At 26.7% G+C, this 27,817-nt stretch overlaps 1 protein-coding gene across 2 annotated transcripts; it reads left to right on the plus strand.

The window, feature by feature from the left end:
• On the plus strand, positions 1 to 27,766 carry LOC108560296 (C-type lectin 37Db-like). 2 transcript variants are annotated; one of them, XM_017917779.1, is made up of 4 exons: positions 1 to 357; positions 18,099 to 18,202; positions 25,334 to 25,442; positions 27,406 to 27,761. In XM_017917779.1, the coding sequence occupies exons 1-4, from the start codon at positions 267 to 269 to the stop codon at positions 27,654 to 27,656; spliced, it is 555 nt and encodes a 184-aa protein (XP_017773268.1). In that variant the 5' UTR covers positions 1 to 266; the 3' UTR covers positions 27,657 to 27,761. The 2 variants fall into 2 exon arrangements, with proteins under 2 accessions (XP_017773268.1, XP_017773267.1); XM_017917778.1 differs by lacking the exon at positions 1 to 357 and adding an exon at positions 17,908 to 18,024 and having other exon boundaries at positions 27,406 to 27,766.
• The last annotated feature ends 51 nt before the right edge of the window (positions 27,767 to 27,817 follow it).

Raw genomic sequence — 27,817 nt, forward strand, 5'->3', positions numbered from 1 at the left:
TTGGCTCGGTCTGGTTAGTTGTAGCAGCTTCAACCACTACTGCTTGTAGCCTCTTGGATTGGTAGTGGACCTCCGCTTGGTCAGTGCGATGATTCGACGCGTGACGCAAACACTATCAGTTTCTTCGCTCTAACAAAACCATAGAACGACTATTCTCCTAACTTTAGTAGAAGAAAGGACACGAACTGTTCCACCACGTCCAACATTAGAACGCGTTTTCGGGTCTCCAATAAATTAATACATTTAGTTTCATACAGGAAGACGCGATGGATTTATCAACTTGTACCAAAATCTTTGCAGTTTTGGCAATTTACATCTGCATAACTGGTGCCGTTGTCAAAACCAACAATAACCAAGGTGAGATTTCAATTTTTATATATAATTTATTGATTATTATAAACTAATAATCAATATTTTAATTTTTAATTATTTAAAATTAATTAAATAGTAATAAATAATTTTCAAATCTTAATTATTGTAATAAATAATTATTAAGATTATTAGGCAATATTATAGGAATTGTAAGATTTTCAAATAACAATACTAATTTAATGACTATGATTAAATCATAATAATACATCCAACATTTTTTATATGAATTAATTTAATTTATTAAAGTCTACATAAGTCATTATTAATTAATTGTTATAATATTCAATTATTTTAATATCTTAATTAATTCTCGTGTCCTGGGTTGGAATACCTGTGGACACTATAAAATAAGTTGTAGTTTTGTCAATGTCCTATTGGGTTTTTATGAAATATTCCAGATAAAATCAAATTTATTTAAAACTTAGATGACTCTTTAAGAGTAATAATAGAACTAACTTATAATAAGAAAAGTGTCGCCTTAAATGCACAAAGAGGCGGTCCGAATACGGAAGAAAATTCAGAGGTAGGAACTGATTTGCGTCTCGGAATTATGTACACTTATAAACTACTGTGGGAGAGGATGATCACCAAGGTCATCCTCCTAAAATTAACTGTTGTATCGATTTATGTGACTTCTTTATGATTAGGGTGGTAAAAAATAGATACAAACAGAAGTGTCCTTGTTTGTGGATCAAAACAACCCAATACTTGAATCGTACTTAATTTTTTTTTACAAATTTAATTTTAATTTAAATTATCTAAAAATTAAATGTAATTTCATCATTATTTTAATATCTTATTTATAAAAAAAAGGACTATTGGAATAAAAATATGTCTAACCTAAATACGTGTATTTAACCCGTTGGTTAATCATTAAACAGAATTATGTTAATCGTATCAAAAAACCGGGATTTTTTTTAAATAAATTATGCAAGTGAAGATGTGGCCAAAATTGAGGCCTCGGGCTGCATCTGATGCTAATATCCTGCGCGTTGCATAAGATGTACTCGAATATATTAATTTATTATGGGTAGAATTCACAAATATACAAACATTTTAGAATTCTTGAAGGTCGGATGAATGGATGGATGATGACTTGGGTTCTCTGGCCTTTTCGTGGTTTGCTTCAGAGCAATCTCGTTGCAAAGAATGTGTGCAGCCTATTAGGTCATTATTAGTCGTTCGAAGGTCATCACTTTTTATTTTTTCGAACATAAGCAGAGTGAATCCTATTTCTATTCGAATAACGGATAGAGAAAAAAAACCTGTTATGCAAGATTTACTTGTTAGAGATAACAAGAATAGAAAAAAAAGCGTATAAATCTATTTATCTTGTTGATGGTGATGATTTCCATACATTATTTATATAAAACTAGTGTTTTCCATATGCTTGAAACTGCATACTTTTATTTACTGTTATATAATTCATATTTGTTAATGGAAAGAAATAATGAACGAAGAAGTGTTATTAATGACAATAATATTTGCCTTTGCAAACGTAGCATCTGGGAGGTAGTAGAAAATATTATTTATTGTTATTACTTGTCATTTGCTTTAACGTAATTATAATTCATTCTGACTCTGCAAATGTTTCAATAAGTATGTAATTTAATTACGTAACGTACCTTGATGATATAAATACATCCCCTTATATTCATAAATTGTCGCAATTTTGTTTCTGGTCCATATGCATCAAAGTGATATTTACCATTGTTTGTCTGTCCCAAGGTGTCTCAGAATATCATTTGTATAAGAAATAACAAATAAAAAAAGCATAAATATTCTATATAGAAAAACAAATCAGCATTTTTACTTTCAAACCTTAAAAAATGAGGACTATCTAAATAAAGTAATTTAAGTAATTGGAATTAAGAATAAAGTTTATGAATAGAGCAATTAAGCTAAATGGTTTAAAAATAAAATAATGTTTTTTGTACATAATTACAAGATTATTTCCATTTAATAAATTACTTATTATCACGACTTTCTGAATAAAAAAAATTATAGAGATGCTAAATAACACTGCAAGGTTAACATTAATATTTGAATGGGATTCTGCTTAATGTATGTATGTAGAAAAAAAAAGATTATACACATCCTTTAAAAATTGCCAAATAAATCAAAACTGGTGATTTTTATTTACATACATGTTTTAAACTCCTTTTTTCGTGAAACGTATAACAATTTAATAATTTACAAATACAGTTTAAATGATGTATCATAATTATGTGTGAAGTCCTTGCAGTGGTGATGATTTATGTGAATCCTTTAAAGAATAATTGGTACATGGTAAATACTAACGATAATTTATAGGATTACAAACTATAGATGCGTAATGTTTAAGTAAGAAAATCGTGACTTTCTTGGCAATGATTTTATGAATATTGTTTAAATAATAATCTAATATATTTACTTCAGTTAAAAGTATAATCATAATTAGAATTACTGAAATATACATTGTTTATATATTAATTGTATATATATTTGTTAGGAGGTTTTCTTTCCTAACATCGATGTTTCAATATTTTGTACAATTTACAAATAATTGGTATTAAGACTTGTAAATTCAGGACCGCAGCAAGGAAATCTTTTAACTGGAGCCCAAGTATTTCATTTGCGTCCGTCACATCAAGAAAACAATATAATTACCTCATCTCCTTTCTGCGGTGCTGTGTAATTCGTACATATTCTTAAGCTATTCCTATATTAATTGTATATTCTAAGAAATTACTATGGAAGAGGTCGTATAACCGGGGTAAATCATCCCAAATGAGATATCATTGAATTATTGGGGAAATGAATTCAAATTGTATGTATCAATGAAAAATATATTGGAGATTATATCAGGTTTCGATCAGTATGGTTTCACTATAGTGAGTTTTAAAAATTTTAAGTGAGCAAAATAAAAATAAACCCTGATATTTGAGATATTATATTTGTCACATATTTTTCATCATTGAAGAAACTTGTATAAACTTATAATATGTTTTTGTAAAATAATTTTGTATGAAAATAACTTTCGTTACATAATTAGAATGTAGTTTATTTAATTATAAAAAAAAAATGGTAATAAATATGATACTTCCATTCACCGCAATAAAAATAAATAGACTTTTCATAGAAAAAAATATCACTGACAATAAAGAATAATAACGCACGAATGACGAACGAAAACCAGTTTTGAAAAGTAAAATTAATAATTTAGTTTACGTCCTGCTGAATCGAGTAGTTGTGGGTGTTGAAATTCCATGGACATGATCCGTCTGCAAAAGCACATAAAACAATATATCCTTGCTTTTACGCAACAATAAAAAGAAACGCAACGAAGGGCAGTATTAAATATGTATTTATTGTTTTCCAAGATGTTGTTTACGTTCGTAATTTGAAAACGATTAAACGAAGTCGAATCTTAGTCTAAATTCTTTTGCACGAGATCCGACCTTAACCCACTAGAGATTTAGTCATGGCCCAGAATACCAGACGCGAATCCAGTACTGAGTAAATCAAAACAAGTGTATATAAAAACGAAGCTGGAAGTATTATGTGCGTGTCTGTCGTCTTGAGTTACGTAATCAAATTTCAATAATTGCCTCTTATTAATTATTGAATTATAATTATGCGATTACATGATCGGATAGAAGTAGAGGAAAAATATATGGTATAACTGTTAGGATCTACGCTTTATGTGATTTAATGAATAATGGAGTAAAAAGTGTAATATTTACATAAATTGTTAGACAGTGTAATAATCAAAATGTTGATTAATAATTGATACATAACTCAAGGTTCTGTTGGTTATTGACCGTCCTTCTAAAATAATAACATGACTAGATTTAAAAAATAATGTATTATGTGTCAAAAAAACAAATTTTATAAATGTATATAGATTATCTTTGAAATAATGATTTGAGAAGATTTAAATTTGTTTATTTGAAATTTCAATTTGTAGAAAAAACTGAAAATTTAGATTTAATTAATGTAAATACCTCGCATAGGAAACTGAACTAATTGAGAAACCAAGTTATTACATAACTCAAGGTTCGATTATTGACCGTCCTTAGAAAATAATAATTTAAAAAAAAATGTAATATATGTCAATTTTTTTATGAACTTTGAAATAAAGATTAGAGATTTTAATGATTGAATTTTGTATAATTTGAAATACAATTTGTGGAAAATACAGATAACCTCGCATAGGAAACCGGACTAATTGAGAAACCAAATACATCTATCTCTAGTTTTACATGGTTATTTTTTTACATGTTTTTGCTTTTACACGATAAAAAAAGTAAAAAACAACTTTTGAACACGCTATTATCTATACACGGTTTCAGTTAACACGGTTCAAAAGAAATAAATGATGAAAACCTATTTTATGCTTTTTTGCATGTCCTATCTACCTTATAAATCGGTGGACATCAAATGTATATAAAAATGTATGAAATACAGTAAAAATAAACATAAAATATTCAAATATTTTTAATGTAGTCATTAAATTAAATAAATTTTGTAAATTTCATTTGTTAATGTAAAAAAAAAGAAAATAAATATCATTATAAAATTATTTAATTTCATTGAAAAAGTTAATATTTTACAAACTTATTAAATGATTATACTAAAATTAATCATATATATATATAACTAGTTTACAGATAATACTCATAAATTATTCAGAAAGAAATTGTAGGAAATGTGCTTAACAAACTAAACTTAATTAAAATTAAATAATTAATATTTTGATTAGTATGTTTATTATTATCTTAACATACCACTAGAATTCATTAATTATCTCTAAGTGATTGTAAAAAAAGCTTAGTTAAACAAAATATATACAATTAAAATTAATGCAATTAATTAATTATGTTGCATTGAAACTTTCTATATAATAATGCTGAAAAATATTTTATTTATTTTGTAATACGCGCATACTATGATAGTAGTTAAATGCTTCATATCTTTTTTTTTAATTGAATACCGTATATTACAAAATTTCCTACACTTATATGTAAACATTTGGAAATACTTCGCTGATGATGATTATGCTGAGAACGTCCTTTCGCGAAATTTAAGTTCAAGGTGCATATGTAATTGTAAATCAAAGGCTGACTTTCGCAGTGAAAGGTTACATTTTGATCGTTTTTAATTGGTTATGAGTGACATTTTTTTCTAATACAACTAATATATACAATTAATTTATTACTTTATGCATTATATGATTTCATGTAAGTAAAGTAATTCTACATTTTGTTATGATTATATAATTATAATATAGAGGAGTCTTTTGGAATGTGTTAAATTCGGTCTGAATGTTTCAGTCCCAAATCTACACACGTTTCCTTTGATGAACAGATGCATGATTCATCATTTTTATAACTACATCTGTTAAAAACTAACTACAACTTAGTATTATTTATTTTTTATCACGATATGCAAATTACTTAATAATATATAAAAGATGGTTATGAACACAAAAGTGCAAACATATTTTTGATATTATTCACTATTTGTTTAAGTTTTTTTTTCAACTTTACTATTAAAGTATTTCTTTTATAATTTTCTCGGAATTTACGGGATTCTCGGGAAATTTACTCTCCCGTTTCCGAAAACAAAAAAATCTACAAAATTCAACCTGATAGGTGCTAATACAAAAGACGTTCTAGGATTTAATAATCTAGTATGTCTTTTAGAAAATATCATAATTGAATTTCTCACGACACATAAATTAAGTGTTATTAAACTGATTGTAACATTACCATAACATTAGTTTTGTAATGATGTCGATGAGCAGCGAAGCAATAATAAACGTCATTAGAAAATAATGCTCGGATGCACCTAAATACGACTATAATTACATACAATTTTCTATCTGCAATTGCATGATGTTCAAACAGCAAATTTTCATTATTTTCTCGATCGAATTATATTTGCATTTTCCCTCTTCCAGAAAATTACTTCCAGTAACCTGAAAACTTTCAATATTAGGCCCATCAATCATATTTCTTCATATTGAACATTTAAATGTCACCATTTATATTCTATTTATTTCTAAACATTTGAATTATCTACAATTCTCAATAGAACTAACAAGTTTCTTTATATACAAATACCTCGATTAGCATTTCCTCAATTAAGTCTATTCGAAGCCTAAAAAAGTTATAAATTTCTCTTTTACTATACAGTGGAACCTTGCTAACAGAGCACCGCGGATAACGAGCATTTCGCTTAACAAGCAAAATTAATTGTAAGAAAAATGACTCGCTTAACGAGTGACTATGAAAAGAGAAGTTGCGTATTGCGCGCCCGCTCTCTCATTTTTAAAACTTGTATGCACATATTGTGTGTATTTTTTAATATGATTCAATATATGTGTAAAAATCCGGAAATTTTGAAACGGATTAAACTTGAAGCACTAAATAAGGTCTTATTCTTCTTTATAATAATACAAAAATGTAGTGGCAATGATAAATCACAATTCTTACATTTGACATTTTTAGATTAAGATTGTCAACATTTATATATTTTTTTGTTTATAGTCCTTGATCAACGTGATATATTTTTTATGTCTTTTGAAATCGCTGTTGCATTGAGGCAAAAAAATTGCATTTCACCGCTTCACAAAGGTGACTGAAGTACTGTTCCATTATTAATCTGCGTTTTAATCTTAATCGCGCAGGCTAAAAATAAATATTTCGTCGACGAAAGTAGAATGCGAATTATATGGGTCACCTTTTAAGCTCCGAATTCAGTTTTGCAATTGCCTCTTATCACATCACAATCGATATTTACATTGTTTTTTAACTTTTTAAAATTTTAATTAACTATTTTGGAACTTACTGAATGTAATACAAGTAGTTTGCAAGAATCGAAAGTTACTTTCGGATAATTTGAGATTGATATTATATCAAACATATTTCATTTTTAATTAACAATCCTTTTATTATTAATTCAATTATTTATAGTGATACAAGGACGCAACAATAAAACATTGATTGTTGACAATAATATATAATATGACATTTGCATTACTTTCTGATAATGTATATAATATTAAAATGTGATTGTCTCAATAAGATTTTCATTGTTTTTTTTTTCATTAAAATTTCAGGTTATAATTATTTTATTAATAATAAAATTGTTTATGTTGCATACAAAGCCTTGTTATATAAATATTGTTTGGTGTCTGTAATAATAAATATGACAAATGAAGTTCTCAAGAATCGATATACTTTCAAATAATTCAGATTTAAAATGAACTAGTTGAGATTGTCTGGATAAGATTTACATCTAAATTATAGAAGGGTGTGGTACATTCAAATCATACTAGGAAACGTTGCTTAAATGAATAGTTTAAAAAAGAAACTCAATTTATAACAATAAAACTTGGGCGAGTTTTATTATGTATATATTTAGCATAATTAGTTTATTAAATAAATATTTATAAACTGATATTAATTGCAAATATGATTTTATAGAATGTACACCGAAATAGCTGTATCAAGCTATTTCGGTGTACATTCATACCTCGAATAACGAAAGTTGCGTTCCACAAAATAACTTTGCGAAGCGAAACTTCGTTTTCAGAGGTAAACATGGTATGGTGAAGGAAAGTATCGTAAAAAATGAAAAACTTATCAAATGAAGAAAAGTTTTGTTAAATAAACCGTCAAAAAAACACACACAGTGAAATCACATTTTAAAATATGAGTCAAAAGTTGATTTCATTTCATCTTTCATTTAAGAATTGCGTGTAATAACACTTCTTTCTAAAGCAGGATAAAATTTACTAAAAAAAGATGTCATTTAAGTACCTTTATAAATCATTGTTTGTTAACATTTTTTATACAAGAATTTCTTTAATTTTATTTTTTTCATTGGACAATTTTATTTTTAATTCAAACATGTAGTTTCACTGTTGTTTGTTAATTCATATAAATAATTTTGTATCTTTTACTAAATAAATTATGAATTAATGCAATTTTTGCCATTATATCATAGATAAATTTAAATACATTTTTAGTTGCAAACTTTCTTCACATTTTCTTTGAAAAAACTTTAAAAATGAAAAAGTGCTCAATATTTATGGATAGATACTTATTCAATTCTTTGAGAAAACTAGAGCTTAATATTTATGGATGTACACTTATCCAACAATAGAGTTTTATAAGAGGTATGTGAATACTAAATGTGTATGGAAATTCCAATAAATTTTGTGTATGAGTGGAAAGTGTCTTATGCAAGAGTTGAATATACTAGCAAGGAAGTAATGATGCGTGTCAGTGACATGTGTGAAAAATGAGAGAAAGAAACTGAAATGATTTAAAAGAAAAGTATTGAAATGAATAGAACATGATGAATGATTGAGATAAATAAATGTTTAGTATAATTAGTGCACGAAAAGAGAAAGAGTGAAAAGTATATAAATAGAAAATAATTTCTGTAAGAAACTTTAACATTATTTTTTAATATTAGAATAAGTATTTCCTTTAAAAATACTATTTATAATTTTATTACAAATAAATAAAAGAAAATATTACACTTTCAATACTATTATGTAATAGAAAGTTTCGTTTTTTTTTAGACACTTACATACTTTTAATTTTTAATATCTAATTAAAATCGTAGTTCGTTTTATAAAACGAAGTACAATCATATTTAAACATATTATTTTGACATGAAATTAGGAATTTGTATAAAATGTGAAAATTTATTTTTTTGATGAATTGTAATTACTTATACAGTTATACCTCGCATAGTACGGCATTGATCAGTGAGGATTTTTTGTGTAGTTTATGTTTATTTTACTGTCCTCGATTAGTCCGGTTTCAAATAGTAGACTAAACCCATTACCTGGACTATGGTAATTGTTGTACACATTTTTTAATAGATAAACGAGAGTTTCCAAGTTTGGACCACTTTTTATTATTTTTTTAATAGAAAATATTTAACAAAAATGATAAAATTGTTCTTTCAAACAATAGGATTACGTAAAAGTAGTGAAATATGAAATATACGTTCCAATCAAAGCAACTAGTTTGATTTTCGTTTGAAGTTTTGATTCTTGATATAAAAAAAGATTGCTACATCAATATACAGAATATATTTTCATTAATAAATGTTTAATATTAAGTAAATACTAAAGAAAAATGATGATTCAATTAAAAAGATAGAAATACGTCTATTCGAGATACGAAACATTATGTTAAATGAATAATTTATTCGCTTAATCTACACATTTGCAGCTTAAATAATTATATTCTAACATCCAAACAGCGTGCATAACATTGCGTAACGAGAAAACGAAAACTCGACAATTATCCGCAGTGAAAATGAAACTACAAATACTTCACACAACAACATCGACGTAATCCACAAATTACCTTGGCCGGTATAGCAATGAAATTTGGTAAATCTGAGTCATAAGATTAAAAAGAGATGTATTACGTTCGCGAATGTGGGCAGCTGAATTGTGGGTTAAATGAATGCAACTATTCGTAATCCTCTGAGCTCCAATTCTAAATGCAAATTATTAGAGTACTCGATTTTGTCTAAAAAGTAGTTATGAGAACAATGAACTGAAATTGCCGCTACTGCCTACAGATATATACACATTTCTATCTAATAAACAATTGTTCTTGGAGAAATTTCGATATTAATTTATTTTTGTTGTAATATATGTGAGCAAGGCATTTAATCGGATATGAGACAGTGTCGCAACCTGAAAGAAAGTTCCTCGTTAGTTCCAGTTTTGTTTTCTTCTTGGATAAATTTACCAAGTGAGAACTGAAGCAGTGGCAACTCTCTACTCGGAAATAGCCGGATCGTTACCCAATATTACATTTACTAGTAAACGTATTTTCAATGGTACTTGAAGTTAAACATTGGCAATACGATGAAATCAGCCAAATTACTGTTCAAACAGCAACTCTCAGTATTAATTATTGATGTGTCAATTGTTTGTTTCTGCGAAGGCTTTTGTGAAATTCGTGATTTATTATTTATTATTGACTCTCGGTGCACGCGACAAATGACTTACGTAAATTTCAAAGAGATTTCAAAATTGAGACCGAAGTGGTTTTTATCTTTTAAGCAAATACTAGGAAATCTTTATGGAAATTTCACATGGAAGCAAATAAGAGTTATTGCGTTACTAATTGATATGTTTACTATTTTATGTAATCATCCTTTAGATATTTCAGAAACCAAATCTATTAATAAAAGAGATATTAGATTATTCAATAATAATCTGATAAATTCATTGGACGTGTAAATTAACAAACTGGGTTATTGTTCAGTTCTCAATAATTTTTCAATAAAGTTATATAAAAAAAATATTTTCTCATTAAAAATGTTTAACAATATTTGTTCTAATAAAAATACTATTAAATAATTAATTAAGAACAAAAGGTGTGAAATAAAAAAATACATAAAACTTACATACAAAAAATTATTTCAAAAATAACTTAAATAATTATAAATAATTTTCAATTTAATTATTGTATTTCACTTTTTTTTATTTACTTCTTATGTCGTTTACTCTCGAAGTTTTCTACATAGAAATTATCAAGTATGTTTTTTTTTGAATATTTAATAAATTTTGCAAGTCAACATTTTGAATTCCAATGTAATATATTGAAACGTTTAAAGATTCTGAGACTATAAAAAAAATCTTTAAAAATAATATAGCCTAGTTAAAAACTTCTGTATTTTGCAGTATAAACTAATTTTTGACATTATATTCATAAAACAATCATTTTTTAGTACAGGAATTGCCATTAAAATAATTTATTTTATGACTTCATTGTAGAAATAAAACTATTAACGCTTCTAAGCATTACATGCATTTCAATTTCCCATTCAGACAACAATGCATATCATATTTTTTTTTATAAATAATACTAATAAACAGTATTACGTCATTCATAATACATTTGAGACTTTAGAACTTACATGACTTATTACCTTCCTACCGTTTTTATAATTGAATCATATAAATTAATTGAAGGAAAAACAAAGGAAATACTTATATGTTATAGTAATATTTCCACCATTGAAGAATGAGAGTGCAATTACGAAATGCGAAGTGATTTCCAATAGAATGATCGATCAATTTGGAATAATTTGAACTATACAAGTTTTCGTGCTTCACTTTCATAAATACATTTTTCTTCATCATTATGAAACTACTCTATTTATAATATAATGTTTTTAGGTCAAAACAAATTATTCAAATTGTCACATTTTTTTCATGAATACAAAATATAAAGTCATATAATTTTCTAATTATTATATATGCGCTTATTATAGGAAAAATGATTATATATTTATTATATAATAATTGTATATTATTATTAAAGTGTGTTTAACTTAGGGAAAAACATTATTTAAATTATTATTTCATACGAATGTACATGTACCTAAAATCCACTTTCAACTTATTCACATTTATTACATTCACTGAAATATTTAATATTTAAAAATATATTTTACAGAATGTATTTGGCCATTAGCCCCTTGATCCAAATTAGGACCAATACAAATTAATGAAAATGTAAATAATAAAATGTAAAGCAATACCTCGCTTAGTCCTGACTGCTTGAAAATTGGACTTTAAAATTGGGATTTTTTTACTTATTACCCCAAAATATATTTATTGATACTGACGTTAATCCCTTGATTTGAAAGGGAGAAAAAGATAGGTTGTTGCAAAAGACAACATTTTTTGACTCGCTTCTTTTGCAACTCGAAGTTTTTGCAACTTTTAACATCCTCAAGAATTTCATTTTCGATTCACCGATCACTGGTATAAAGGAAACAACAAGATTATTTATGTATTTTTTTTAAATTCTTTTTTATTTTGCTCAACTAAAATTTAGTTCTTTTGCTTTCAAACCGAACAATAGTAAATCTAGACTGTTACTAAAATTTAAACTTAATTAAATGAAAACTTTGCATATAACTGGAATTATGCTAACTTTCTCATTGAGTTGTTTTTATTACATTTGATATGATAATTGCAAATTATATTATTTTAGTTATGGACAAACTAATTTTCTTTCAATTTAAATATCAAAGGACTTTAAATTAATTTAAATTAGCTTTCAAATTATTTATATGTACTCATTCAAATGTATTCATTCAATTAGTTAATAGTAATGTATTGTATATATGCATATGTATACGCAATGAACATCATATTTTTTACCCTGCAATTTCTATGTAACACGGAATAATTGCAACACTTTATTTAGGGAAGAAACATTCGAATCTAAAGTTCAGTGAAGATGGATTGACAGTTTTCATATATCATGGTATGAATTAATCTGGTTTGTACTAATTAATTTTTTTGTAAGGCGTTCTATTAGGGTTGACTGTATTCATTTTTGAATTAAAATTGAAAGTTAATTAAGTGCTACATTTTTAGCAGGAAACAAGTTAACTTTCCACTTTCAAGAAATTATTTTTTCCATTAAACTTTTCTACTATTCGAAATACTCTACAATTAGGATAAATAAAGTACTAAGCTCACGCATAAAGCAGTTGTCAGCCTACAGGTTCCAGTGACCTTTGGAACTCCTCACTCTTAAAATTCGTCGTATTTGCAGCTTTCTTTCTACCATTCATCTTGGAGTGGAAGTGTTTCTCTTAGGCGTATGCTGCAAACGTAGCGGAGACACATTCCACAGTAAAAGTGAAATTTTAATGCTTCACAAACTCTACATCTTACACTGACCGAATCACTTTCTTAAAAATAAAAGGGACATACACGTAAACACGTCAGAGATACATCCAATTAATTTACAAATTGTCAATAACAGTGTGATGTGATGTATGTCAAAGATCACCTAGGTGACAACAACAACAAAAAACAGTTTAATTCATGATGTAATTCGGATAACGAAATGAATTTAAAGTGAATCGCACAGAAAACACTAATTCTAACATTTGACATTAAGAAACCCGAACTTGTTTGTTTCATCGGTCCTTATATAATGCGTTTTGTGTTGGTCAGTTTTGTTGTGTGCAACATTTCAAGGTCCAGTCTCCGAAATGCCGAATGATGCATTTTGAATCAATAATTGTTTTTAGTCATCGTTGGAATCTGAAGTGAAAATAAAATAACTTCTTTCCAATCGCGTTCATAATTTTGTGTTTCATCTTTTAGGAATTTTTCATGTTTTTTTTTTATATATAACCGGCAGCAATCATTTGGAATCATTATGTATTCTGCTAAATTTTTGGAATAATCGTAGTTAGCTGCAAAGAAATTGTCTTGACATTTACTGTTACCTCCATGATTAAGTGTAATAAATATTAAGTTTGACGTCATTATTCTTGATGTGAGAATAGCAAACTAGTTTTTTTTTTAATAATAGTACGTCTTTATAAAGTATAACTTATTAAAATATAGGAAAACTTAATGCAATGCAATAAATTAGTGAAATGTATATATTAAGTATAGGTCAAGTACTAACATTAATTATAGTTTTTTTTATCATTTGAAGTAGATGTATTAATGTTCGTGTTGTTCCATTTGTTGGATTACATTGATTTGCGATAGCACCTCCGCTCTGACTCACGTCCTGGTTCAGGATTAGATGATTTTCGTAGATAATTGGCTCTCTACACAATTATTGCAAATAAGAGAGCGATGTTTTATGAGCCGCTTTTTTTTTTTATTAATGAATTCCCAATCTAAATGATGAAACATCGTGTCCGAGCATTTGTTTAAAAGATAATTTGGTTAATTTGTAAAATAACATAAACATAAAATAAACATAATTGATACAAATGTTATTAGAAGGTTAAGTAGTTTATTTTTATATTTATTACATAAAATTTATGCAATCTCCAAAAAACTTGTTTGTCTGTTCGATCAATCAAATTTTTCTAAATCCACTTAAAAACTGATAAACAACACTGCCAATCTTAACTAATGTTTGTTATTAAACTATTTTTATATGCATTCAATATTTTTCTAATATAATTCAATACTCATTTAACAGTTTTAAAGAAAATATACATATTTTCTTGTTGAATTATCTATAGTCATCCCTTGGTCATTACCTCTAATAACGAAGCTATGATATAAGATAGTCCTGAATTTAAAGCACCATTTAACATAAATATTTAATAAAAAACTTATAGCCAGAAGTTGAATTTGAAGAAGAAATTGAAATCTTATAAATAAACGAAGTTATCGATAAGAATATGTTTCGACAATGTGGGTGAAGCTGATGTTATCAAATTGATTAAATGTAAAAGATGATTTTTTTTCAATGGAAAATTTAGAAAACATTGTGAAAATGAAGACGAAACAAAGATTTACGAAGGTGATGACATTTAAAACATTTTATTTTTTAGTGAAAATAATCTTGATTTCAGAAGAAATTATTATTAAATTAATGAGAAAAAATGCACAAACAATCTACTGTAAAGTCAAATTTTAAAATGTATATAAGTTGACTGCTCTTTAAAAAAGTTTTTCTTTATTCGATAACAAAACTATTCATTTTCTTTACAATCTCATGAATTACAATGCTTTAAATATCTTGCATTCTCTTAAATAATTGAACATGTGTTATTTGAAAATATTATGAAATGGAGCAATAAATATCATAAAATATTATTTATTTAATTATACAACATTGATAATATGATAGTATTTTTTCTCAAAACTAAATTTTCAATCATATTTTTTATGCTATATCATATATATTTTCATATAAATTGAAATGGTAATAGTTCCAATTGGAATTTGTAAGAGGGTATTGACTACTGTTTATGATTAATGTTTTATTTGATTTATTACATTAGAAAGTACGAATGTTCATTACATATGAAACACTCGCATTCATTTTATAGTTAATAAGTCAACCTAACAAAATTTATGATCTCAGGAACAAATAAATATAAAAAAAATATATGTTTTTATTTTTGTAAAAAAATATAGAAATGTTAGATGATCATAAATTATTTGTGCAGATTTATTTTTTATAACTATTATAAACGTTATTATTATATCATAATGTCAATATTGTGGAGCTCTTCCTAGTAAACTTTTCTTCCGAAAATATAACTCATCTTTAAAGAAAACAGGAAATTATTGTCTGAAAGAACGAAAATGATTCATGTATTTGGTGCAATCAACAGTTTTATTCTTTTGATAAGTTTGATCAGCGTATCCAATTTTTATTCTCCTTCATACTAGAATTATATAAGATAGCAATGAAATAGTTAAAATAAAATTACTCAATGCAACTTCTTGTATTTTTTTATAAAAATTCAACCTTTTATCATTTACGTGACTTGTATCATGTGATATTAAATAAATAATAACACGAATACAAAAACCACTAAATTCCCTATACATCACCTATAAATAGATAAATAATTATAAAATTAAGCAAAACCTGAAAACAAATTAAAAAATATAGTAAAGACGTCACAAAAATTGTATATAATACTTTCTTTCTTGTTAATGACATATTAAATGTTAATTAATAATATTTATTGCAAGAGTCAAATAAAATCCAGAAGTTAATAAAAAAATATTAAATACGTCACAATAGTCATAAATATTAATTTCATTCATCATTATATGTCATATTAAATGTCAATTAATAATAATATTTATTAGAAGAGTCACAAAAAAAGCAGATTATTAATTAAAAAAAAATTAAAGACGTCACAATAGTTGTAAATAATACTTTCATTCATTTTTATAATAATTATTGTAAATGTCAATTGATCCAGTGTTTTTCTATACTATAAATTAATTATTAATATAATTAAAGAGAAGTAAATTTTAAATATATTTTTTATTTAACTTTTTGCGATGGGATACGCATTGAACATGCCTAGTGGGCATTATTATAATTTTCTAAAAAATGTGAATGACAACCCTTTAATTTGTTTGGTCAGTCAATAGATGAATCTTGTTAGAACATACCATCCGAAGTTGATTCAGTTGACGAAGTTGTCTAAACATTTGTATAGAAATTTAGAAATTTTTGGCCTCAGAAGGAGTTAAACATATTTGGCTACACCGACGTCCTCCAATTGTAAAAGTATTTAATCAATAATTCTTGAAATTTTTCTGATATTTTTGTGCAAAGAATGTTCAAATTCTATAAAAAAAAAGTAATTGAATATTAGTTAATTAGTATTATTACGTGTTAGATCAAATAATGTAGTATTATAACTGTAGGCAATTAAGCGTTTGGATTGATATATCAATTTTGTTTACATAACACTTGTTATAGGTATGATAGAAATGATTACTATATAAGTTCGATTTCATTATAAATTAACTCAGTTGTCAGTTTCGTGAATAATTATAGGTCTACGTGATCTATAAGTTGTTATACAGTATATTCTAGTTTATTTGATGATTTAAATATAGTGAATTTTCAATGTAATTGATCATTTTCAAAGCCATATAATGAAATAATAATAACTCGCATAGTGCGGATAATTTATTTCGCCAATATCCAGTAATGTTTGAAACCGTACTAATCGAGGACTTTAAAACAGCATAAAAATAAATACCACAAAAGGAGACTTGAGAATTGATAACTTAACATATAAAAAATGTCTACTGTGAACAATCAATGTAGTTACCTTGGCTGAAAAGAAACTTAAAAAAGTTGTCTTTATAAAATGTTGATTATATTAAAGTCAAATATTTAAACTATAACATGAGTTCTAGTTATCAAAAGAACATATTTTGTAATAACAATTTTATTCAAAATTTTAAGAACTGCTTTTTCCCTATTTTTTTTTTCTCACGAGGAGAATACCGTATATGAATGTGACTATATCGTATGACATAAAACTAAAATTGTCTTAATTATATGACCTTTACTATTATATTTATAACTAAATCATCTTATTTTATATTAGAGAAAAATCACTTTTTTGGTTTGCGGCGCTCTTAATATATCAGAATTATTATATTTTTCGTCAAAATATTGGTGTATCTCAGAGCGAACTTTATGTTTTTTTCAATTTTCGTGGCATACAGTTTAGGAATCCCTAAAGTTTACATTATAAATTAGAAAACATCAAAATTAAATATTTAATATTTTTTGGTTTAAAATTCAAAGTTGTTTGTTCTATTCAAAATGAAATGAATTAATTATACAGATATGTGAAATTGAATTATGTTTACGTCTAGTAAAAGATATAATCCGGCTTGAATATGAAACTTTTAAGAATTCGGAATTTAAGTAAGTTGAAAGGTTTTTTTAACCAACAATTTTGAAAGTTTAATGAATTTCGTCGGATAAGTACAACAATTTATGAACTCCAGCTTGGGACATGAAAACAACAGTAATAAGAAAAAGTACGTAAACCGAACGACATGCGAAAATGTTGGATGTGATGCAGATGGGTAAAACCGCACGACCTTTCTGCGGCCGACACAGAGAACCACTTTCTACGTGGTCCGAGACAAGGTCGAAGGTGTTTCGAATGAGTCCAGATATCTGGTGGACCATCGGTATCGTACCATCAGTATCGCTCATCCGTCGTTGAATGAACGCGTCGCAATGCATCTTGACGCTGTAAAGTGCGCGATTTTTGTCGCAGTTTTTGTGGTATACGTACATTCATACTCACCAGTTAGAAACAATAATATTCAGAATGTTAAAGGTGGTGAAAATTGTGCTTAGTTTATTTCAGAGTTCAATTTTTTTCAAACAGTGTTTTTTAACTTTTTTTTACAGATTGCCCAAATTGCGTTGATGACTCAACGGCGGCGGCTAACAGATGGACTATGCCGTTACTAAAATATGGGGAGAAACGGTATTACCTAGGGATTTTCTTCAAGGTAATTTTCATACTTTCATTCATATCCGTTTCATATAAGAAATACTTTCAATAAATAAAGAATATTTATATGAAACGTTCACATCTTCATAAAATATGTTAATATGTATTACAAATATTTTTTATTGTTATCGATAGTAACTGAAATATCAAATTTATGAAAATTTCATTTACTACATAAGAATAAAAAATATTATACAAAAAAGACTAGTTATAATTTACACTGTTTAATTATCTAAGCTAAATTTTTAATTTAGAAGTTATATTTTAGCTTTTAATTAAATTCACTATATTCACAAAATGTTTACTATGTATAAAAAAGTAAATATGACATAACACAACACAACTATGGATCATGTTCTTCCTACATAAATCCATTACATTTGCAAGGTTAATTTTTTTTTTTAATTTTTTTGATCACAAAAAATATTTTGATTTTCAAGGAATTTCATTACAGAATTATGCAACTCATGAACTTTTAACACACTTTTCTGTCGAAACATATTTCACATTTCTCTCCTCGATTTAATTCTTTTTATTTCTTGAACTTTACATTTTATTGATCAACTAGAATTTAAACTATTTTAGTTTTGAAATCCACCAAACGTCGATAATATCATCGGAAAATGATTATTATTTAATTATTTATTTGTAACATATTTTGGAAACTAATATTGAATTTTTTTGGATTGGTATTTCTTGCTAAATTTATACATAGAATAGTTCTAGAAAAGAGATTGCCAATATATTTGGAGTCAAGAACCATTTTCGATCTGTTCAACAAATATTTAAGGAGCTGCACGCAATGATGAGTTACGTGGGTAGAACCAATGATTCATTAATAACTAAACGAGCCGCAATTAATCATTAAAAGAGCCTCATGCGGCTCCACAGCCATATAATAAAAATATTTTAATACTTTTAAATTGATTTAAAAAATGTATAATATAACTTGTATAATATAACTATTGGTTTTTATCAAAAACATTTTGGAGATATTTTATATTGATAGAAAATGAAATATGTCGATGTACAAACGAGTTTCTAAATTGTGAAAATTTGTAATTAACCATAAGTCGGTAATTCATAAAGCTTTTATTCTTAATTAAATGATAGTCAACCATCCGTATTAGATTAATTACAAAGATCATTTGAAGAAAGGAAATCGGTTCAAGAAGAAATTTACGAGAAATCAATGACCAATTAGCAAACGTTGAAACTGGTGGTATGTAAATTTATTTAAATCGGTTCAGACACCTCAAGAACTATTTTTGTTCCATCATTCTATTCGAGAAGGTATTCGAACTGGATTAGGCTCGCTCGTATTGTATAAATTCGAATGCAACGTTTACCTATTTAATGGGTGATGGTGCAAATCACGACGCATTGGGAAATTTAATTGATCCCTTGCGTAAGCCGGATGAGCATCTCCTAAATGGGACACGTCATGCTACAACGAATTTCTCAATTCTAATCCGCTCCATCAAAGTTCCATTGAGATAATTAGTATATATATAAAAAAAAAGAAACTTTGTGTACGTGAAAATATGAAATCTACAAAGTTTCACTTCCTATATCTTCTTCTTCATATTTTGGGTGATCTTAATTGCAGATATATAATGCATTTAAAATATGAATCACTTCTTTTTTTATTTAATTTGATGAAGATATAGCACATTTGATTGGCAAATGATTATTTACACGTGTGGGAATCGGTAGTCACTTTCATTAATTAGTGTTTATGAATATTAATTTAGGAAATGATTAATTTCAATTTATAATCTAAATAACATTTCGTTCCGGCAATTAAAAAACTATAAAAAAAAATGTATCGTTTATAAATAGAAAAACAAATGCAACCTCGTCTACATGTAAATTAGTTATGTTGTTGCCAAATTCTAGTAAAAACCAACACAAATTATACAATATTTGGTAAATGATTTTATGCTCTAATAATTATCGAAGCAAGGGACGAAAATCACCTTGAAACAAACGAGTTTACTATATAAAATGATGACATCGATTAAACTATTTGACACAATTATAAACAAGCATAGATTTATTAAATAAAAAACATTTTGAGTCGAATAAGTCAAACTGAATTATTTGTCAAATTTGTATATTACAGGCAACACTCGAATAGCACGGTACTTAAGTTAGATGGAGTCTTGAATAACACGGGTAAACATTGTAACTATACTCGTTTAGCACGATGCTTCAATTGCATTCATTCATTTTTTACTATTCTTAATAGCATTATTTTTTTATTATAAATCTATAATCGAATGTCTATTTATGAAGTTTCGAATAACACGGTTTTCTATTGCATGGAACCAATTAAACGTGTTATTCAAAGGGTTGACTATATACAAATACTTCACACAGTCCGGGTAATCTGTTCCGCAATATTCCCAACTATTTAAAACCGAACTAGTTGAGAAACTAAATAAAGCAATAATTCGCACAGTGAGGGTAATCTGTTTCGACAATATCGTGGACTGTTTGAAACCAAAAATTAAATTGCACAATTTATACCCACAAAACTTTTGTATACTAATATTGAATCCGGACTTTGCAAAGCATTTTTTTATTATTCTGTTGATTTGCAGACGTTCATAAATAACAATTTATGAATTATTTATTTACTATAATTGTTTCTTAACAAATTGTTGCCAATCATCGATCCATATCAAAGGCAAGGAAATGTACTTGTTTTGAGTCATGTAATTATATGTTCGAAATAATTATCTCTCTCCTTCTTAATTTATTCTACTCGATTGCATTTGCATTGCTTATATTTAATTAATGTTACATACATTTAACATTGTAATAAAATAATAGAAAATACGACATATATTACATATCTCTATAAACATGAACATTTATGGCATTAAAAGTAATAAAACTAAAGCAAACATATTGTTAATTTCTCTTTCTGATAAAACTTTAATTCACCTTAATGTGGTTTTAAAAATATTGTACAAGTTGTTAGAAACTAAGTGAAATTGTTACACATTTATTTTTTTCATTATATTTTGTTGATTAGTATTATTATTAGGTGTCATTAATTATTCAATTATCTTAAAATAAACATGAATTCATTTTTTGTTGTTATTTTTTTATAACATTCTAACTTTCTACATGTTAATAATCGTAAGAAATGTAAATGAAATGCAGGAATGTCTGTAGTTTTTTTTTGTAATATTTTTGATGCTTAATTAAATTGTAACTATTTCACTATTTATATTTAATACTAATATAATGTTTGTTTACGTATTATTAGAAATTTTATATAGTTTGTAATATTTAATTCCTTGTCCGAATTAATAAGCGAATTAAATACCATTATTTTCCAAATAAATATTACAAAAAAAGAAATAAAAATTGTATGATAGAAATTACTCTGGAATTTTCACTTAGATTGTGAAAAATTATGATGTAATTTGAGACAATGACAATGTTTCTTCTTTGTAATATAAACTTTATATTATTAATTTATTTAATATTTTTAATATTTATAAATTTGCAATCATTTCAACATCGGATTTTTATCGCGTAATTTATATTTTGTATTTAAATATTCATATGATGTTTATAATTTTCCAATATGATTGAAAGGTAACTTTCTATAATTCTCTAAATTATTTAAATTAGTTTTTTATTCTTATGCGCGTGACAATGCAACGAAATGGACAAAAGATATTTATTTTTGAATATAAATTTAGGAATAAATTGATCATGGTTATGCAATATATCAGATCATTCAAATGTGCGATATATTGTTGGAAAGCATAAGTAACTCATTGTTCGATTGATTATAAAGATTGGAAATATTTGGAAATAGTAGATCAGAAGTCCAATAATAGCTTCGACCTTCAAAGGGCGTTCAGCAATTTTTTTTAATGGAATTTTCTATAAGATTTCTATGAGATTTCTATGAGATTTCTAAGAAAATTCAGTGTCTTCACATTTTATCAAATATATAAATGCAAGTGAGAATACAAATTAAACTTAAATATAATATGGATTTTAATGTTAATGGAAATATATGAGAATGGTACATTAAAATATTTTAGATCAGAAGTCCAGCTGTGACTTTCATAAGACATTTAATCGGATTACTAAGGAATTTCTATGAAAATGCAGTGTATTCACGTTTTATTAAATATCTCAAGAACAATACATCACAAATGCAAGTGAGAATACAAATTACACTTAAATATTATGGATTTTAATGTAATAGTCATTCAAATGTGCGATTTTAGAATGCATAAATAACTCTTTGTTCGATGGATTATAAAGATTGGAAATATTTGGGAATGGTGATCAATAATTTGGGATCAGATACCTAACATAGCTATAACCTTCGAACGACACTTACCAAATTTGGAAGACTTTTCGATTAACTGAGTCACTAAAACTAGTAACAAAAATCTACGTAAAAGACAATTTTCTTATCGCCCACAATTACTTAATTTCGACTTATGTATTTAACATAATGATAATCTCTTAAAATATACAGTAAGATACGAACTTCCGTCATTTCAATTTACGTCATCTGAATATTTTAAATAAGAAATGAGGAAAAGTTTATATGAGTGAAATATTTAGTCAAATTATTTCTTAATCTCTATTTATCTGTCATTTTCTGATAAAAGTATAAATTTTCATTTTCACATGTAATCATGATTAAAATTTACTAAAATTAATAAATACAGCAATACCTCACATAGTGCTGTTTCAATCAATCCGAATTCCGGTATGAAAATTTCAGAAGAAACTAAATTTTAATTGACAAAATTAAATCTAAAAAAAAATACACTTTTATACAGTTAAGTCTATTTTTGTGCAGTTTAAAAGTCCTCGATTAGTCCGGTTTTTAAGAAGTACGGGATATTGGGGGAAGCGATTACCCGTACTATACGAGGTATTGCTGTGTTACGTAAATAAACCAATAACAGTATACATTTACTGTAAAAATATATGAATTTCTGATTGGAAATAAATAAATTTAATTGTCACAATTATACAATGTTCTATTGCTTGTAATTAATTAAAAGAAAATTAATATTTATCATTATCGGCAATTGCATAATTACTATTTTTCAGTATTTGCATAAACGGGAAAATGTAATTATATTGTGGAGCAGATTACGTATACATACAGCATTGAAAACATTACAAAAAACTGATATTTATTCAATGAATCTGACGTATGAATTGCGACGAATCAAAACATTATTTGCAGCGCTCCGTCGTTTAATTCATAACTGTTTATAAATACATACATTATTTTACATAATCTTTAATAAAAATAAAAATTATACATTTATTGCAATTGTACAGGAAATTATAACTAAATAAAAATTTGATATAAAAATAATTACATATTTATTGTTAAATTTTCTAGGTATTTAATTATTAAATATTATTATTAGCAATTATTGTAATTTCCTTTGTTTTGAAAAGTAAAATATAGTGAGCTTCGATCAAACCGGATTATAGTGAATCCACATTATAAAAATGAAATTTAATTTTTTATACAAAAATTATCGTTTTTCTCCTGTATGCAGTTTAATGTATTTAATTCCTCGATTAGTTAGTTTTTAAACAGTCTGGAATATTTGCGGAACCGATTACCCTATACGAAGTATTGCTGTACAATTTTTCCAAGACCATAAATATTCTCAACCTTAATTAACTGATTTTTTTTCTCGTAATTGTGTATCTGTTACCTTCTTTGTAACTGAGATATGTTTCAATTCTCTGCAGAGTTCTAAGAGATTTCAATTGGTATTGGCATCCTCCCCATGACCTCATTTGTATTTAGAGTAGCGTTTTTAACTCGAGAGCACTATTATTGTGATAAAAGAGAACATTTGTTAGAACTCTCAGAGGAATCTTCAAGTATTTCTTTAGCAGATGTTTACATTTTCTAATTTATTTATTTACCTATTTTCATTGGCACAATTAACAAAAATGTTAATTACTTTTTATATATATATAATTATAATTTTTGTCTACAATATACAATTATACAAAAATTTAAAAAAATGAGATAAATTTGGCTATCGACGTTTGTTTTTTCTCCTAATTTTTATATTTTCATAAAAAACAAAAATTAGAAACAAATCATATTTGTTTTTTAGTACAATTTTTATAAGTGATTTAATTTTTTAAAAACAATCAAAAAGTAATAATCATTTATTTAATTAATATAGACATTTTGCCTATTGTATAAATCAGTTTATAAGTAAAAGAAATTAACAAAAAGTTTTATTACATAATGACATTTTCTTCGCGTATGTTAAGAAAACAAGTTCGAATGGTATGCTAATAAAATTAATTGCCGTGTTTATGATTTTACCCTTCTTAGCGTTAATGATCATAACAATCGGATGAAAAGCAGGAGAATTTTTTTTTTGTAATTATAGTTGTATAGTATAATTATAGTTGCTGACGAAATCGAGAATTGTGAAATGTTAAAGTAATATAAATGAATGTTAAATACACATTCATTGAAGCATTTTATGATTCAATTAAAGATTTATTAGAAAAAAAAAATATTTTCGTATTTCTTAAATCTGACCGCAATTTATTGATTCATGCTTTATTTATTGCTACGTTTAACCATTGAAATAGATCATGATTTATTGACGTCGTCCCATATATATTACCAAGCTTTCTCAAATCGCATCTTAATCCAATTAGCGTTTTTTCTGTATAATTCAATACCAAATGGAATTTGACGTTCAACAATTAAACATTAACGAAGTTCTTAGAAAGACAATTATTATATAATACGATATTATATAATAAGTGCAGTTCATTGTAAATATGAGACATGGAAAGTAACGATCCATTTTAGAATGGGACAGATCCGTTGGATAAATGCGGCGTTTCGCTTTTCGAAATGGAAAAACTCGGCCACATTCTCTTCCACTTTAATAACTGACTGCGAAATCTACTTACCATGTGCGCCGGTTGAAAGCCGGACGACGATGATGATGATAGTGTTACGTGCTTATTTATTATTATTATTTTTTGTTGCATTTGATCAGGAAAACCTGTAATTTTCGCGTCAGGCCGAAAGCATTTTCAATTCACCCGTATCTTTTGGTTTTGGTTTCAGGCGAACTATTATAGAGCTACACAGTATTGCCGATTCCACGGTATGCATTTGGCTAGCATTAATTCCCAGGAGGAAAACGACAAGCTCGAGAAATACATTAAGGACTTTGGTAATTATACTTTCTATTTGTTTATTGTTTATTATTAGATGTTATTATTTCCAGGTTTGTATTATATTTAATTAGTAACGGGAAGTTTACATGCTTTTTTTTTAATTGTAGACATATTATTTCGTTTATAGCTTTCATTTCCGATTTAAAAAAATAATTATTACAATTTGCAATCAAATCTAGAAATTAATAAAGTTTATTTTATTATTAATTATATTTGATAAAATATTCAAACATTAGTAATAACTTTAGAATTTAATTTGTTCGCAAACCGAATTCTTCGAGAGACGTTATAGAGGCAATATATTATTTTAGTAATAATTTATAAACTATTTTAAAACTAATTTTAAAATTTTATCAGTAATTAATTAAAAAATAATATCACTGCATTTTTTTATTTACAAAATTTTATTGATCCTAATTTGGGTAAATATTTCATATTTATTTCAATTTATATTCTATTCAATAGAAATTATGAGAACATTTTACTACATTATTATTAGTTTTTACAAAAAAAAAATATTTCCAAAAATATTATAAAATGAATAAATCTAAGTGTTTTCGATAATACTAATCTTACATCTTTTTACATCTGGAATACAATATTCCCATACTGAAGATCCGCTGAGAACTAATGTATTAAATATAAGATAAGTTAAAATGTAAATTATATAATTTATATTACTGTTATTATATTTGAGTATAGAAAAAGTTTTATTGTGCAAGAAATCTTATGTTAAATTACTCCGAGAGTGAAAATGATTTAAAATTACATGCAATTAAGAAATAACGCCTGAAAGTTAGTCTTACGCTCTTTGAGGATAAGAGTATTTTTGTTCTAAATCTAATTTGGACGAATATTTTGCTCTTACTTAATGGTATATAAAAAATATAATTATTATAAATTAAGACTATCAGAATGATCATTTGTATAATTCTAATTTAATTACTGATCATTTAGTAAAAAGAAAAGTATATTTTATGGTCATCAATTACTTTTTTTTTACAGTAGAGTATATTTATATAATTAACCATAAAGGAATGATGATGGGAAAATAAGAATTCATTAGTTTAATGTACAAATAATCACGTGGAAAGAAAGTCGCATTGCTTACGAACTCGAAGAATAATTTTACGAGGAAATAAAATCCGTACGTTGCATAAATTCCGGTTTTATTTTTGTTACTGGGTCCAAGAGAAATTTTCAATTAATTACACGCCGTAGTCCTGATTGTGTCCGAGTTTTTATTTTCTCAATTTATTTGAGCTCCGTCGATATTCCTTTTTTAGAAAGTCCCAATAAATAACACCTGCCGAGATGCGTCCGAAAAAATGCAAATCGTACCTACAAAATTTGAGTTCTTTTCTTTTGAGAAAGTGATTTAATTCAATTCGCGAATCACGGCTCTAGTATCACGGAGATCTTAAGTGCCATTTCGACATTGTTGTGGTTGCTAGTTAGTGCAGATGATCGAGACCAGAGCGAGTTCAAGAGTTGATCGAAGGTTGCTCAGAAATGAGAGAACCGTTTCAAGGTGCTGTTTATATGTCGATGAATAGTATCCTCTTCTTTAAGGATAGCTAGGATTCTCGGAGCGAAGCCTTGAACTGGATCTAGGATGATGCTTTTCTAAATCTAATATTTAATTTAAGAGTTTGTATGAGTGGAAGAAAGAAAAAGAGATTGAATTCCGCTCAGTCGCGCCTCTCTCCAATAAAATGATTGGAATACTTCGATGATTACCATTAGACGCGGTAGCAAAACTAGTATGTAAACAGAATTATGTAACACATTTTATTCAAATCCTCGCAAGACGGCTAGGCGCGAACTGTAAAATGAAAAAAACGATCGTGAATTTATTATTTCCACCTTTATATAAGTGCATGAGTTACGCATAAACAAATAGAAAATTAAACAACAACTATGTATTGATTTATTGGTGTTGTTTTTTTTTGGTTATAGGTCTAGGCCACGAGCACTTCTGGACTTCTGGTACCGATCTGGCGCAAGAAGGTTCTTTCTTCTGGATGTCCACAGGCAGACCGATCACTTTCACCAATTGGAACGCAGGCGAACCAAATAATTTCCAATACGAGAACGGCGAGGAAGAGAATTGCATGGAGCTGTGGAATCGTGATGGAAAGGGCCTTAAATGGAACGACTCGCCCTGCTCGTTCGAGACCTACTTCGTGTGCGAAGCCCATGAATCGTAGCGCAACAAAACGCACTCACTTCATCATTACCAATTTAGATGATAGCACAGAAACGATATTGCAGAACGACTTCGAATTTTCGCGTATAAAAGAAAAGTGAGAATAGTTTATCAAAGAAGTAATAATAACATTATATACTTGTTAGATGTTAATATTTATTA

Source organism: Nicrophorus vespilloides, unplaced genomic scaffold (assembly GCF_001412225.1).
Source record: "Nicrophorus vespilloides isolate i.1.1-1 unplaced genomic scaffold, Nicve_v1.0, whole genome shotgun sequence".
NCBI classification, from domain to species: Eukaryota; Metazoa; Arthropoda; class Insecta; order Coleoptera; family Silphidae; genus Nicrophorus; species Nicrophorus vespilloides.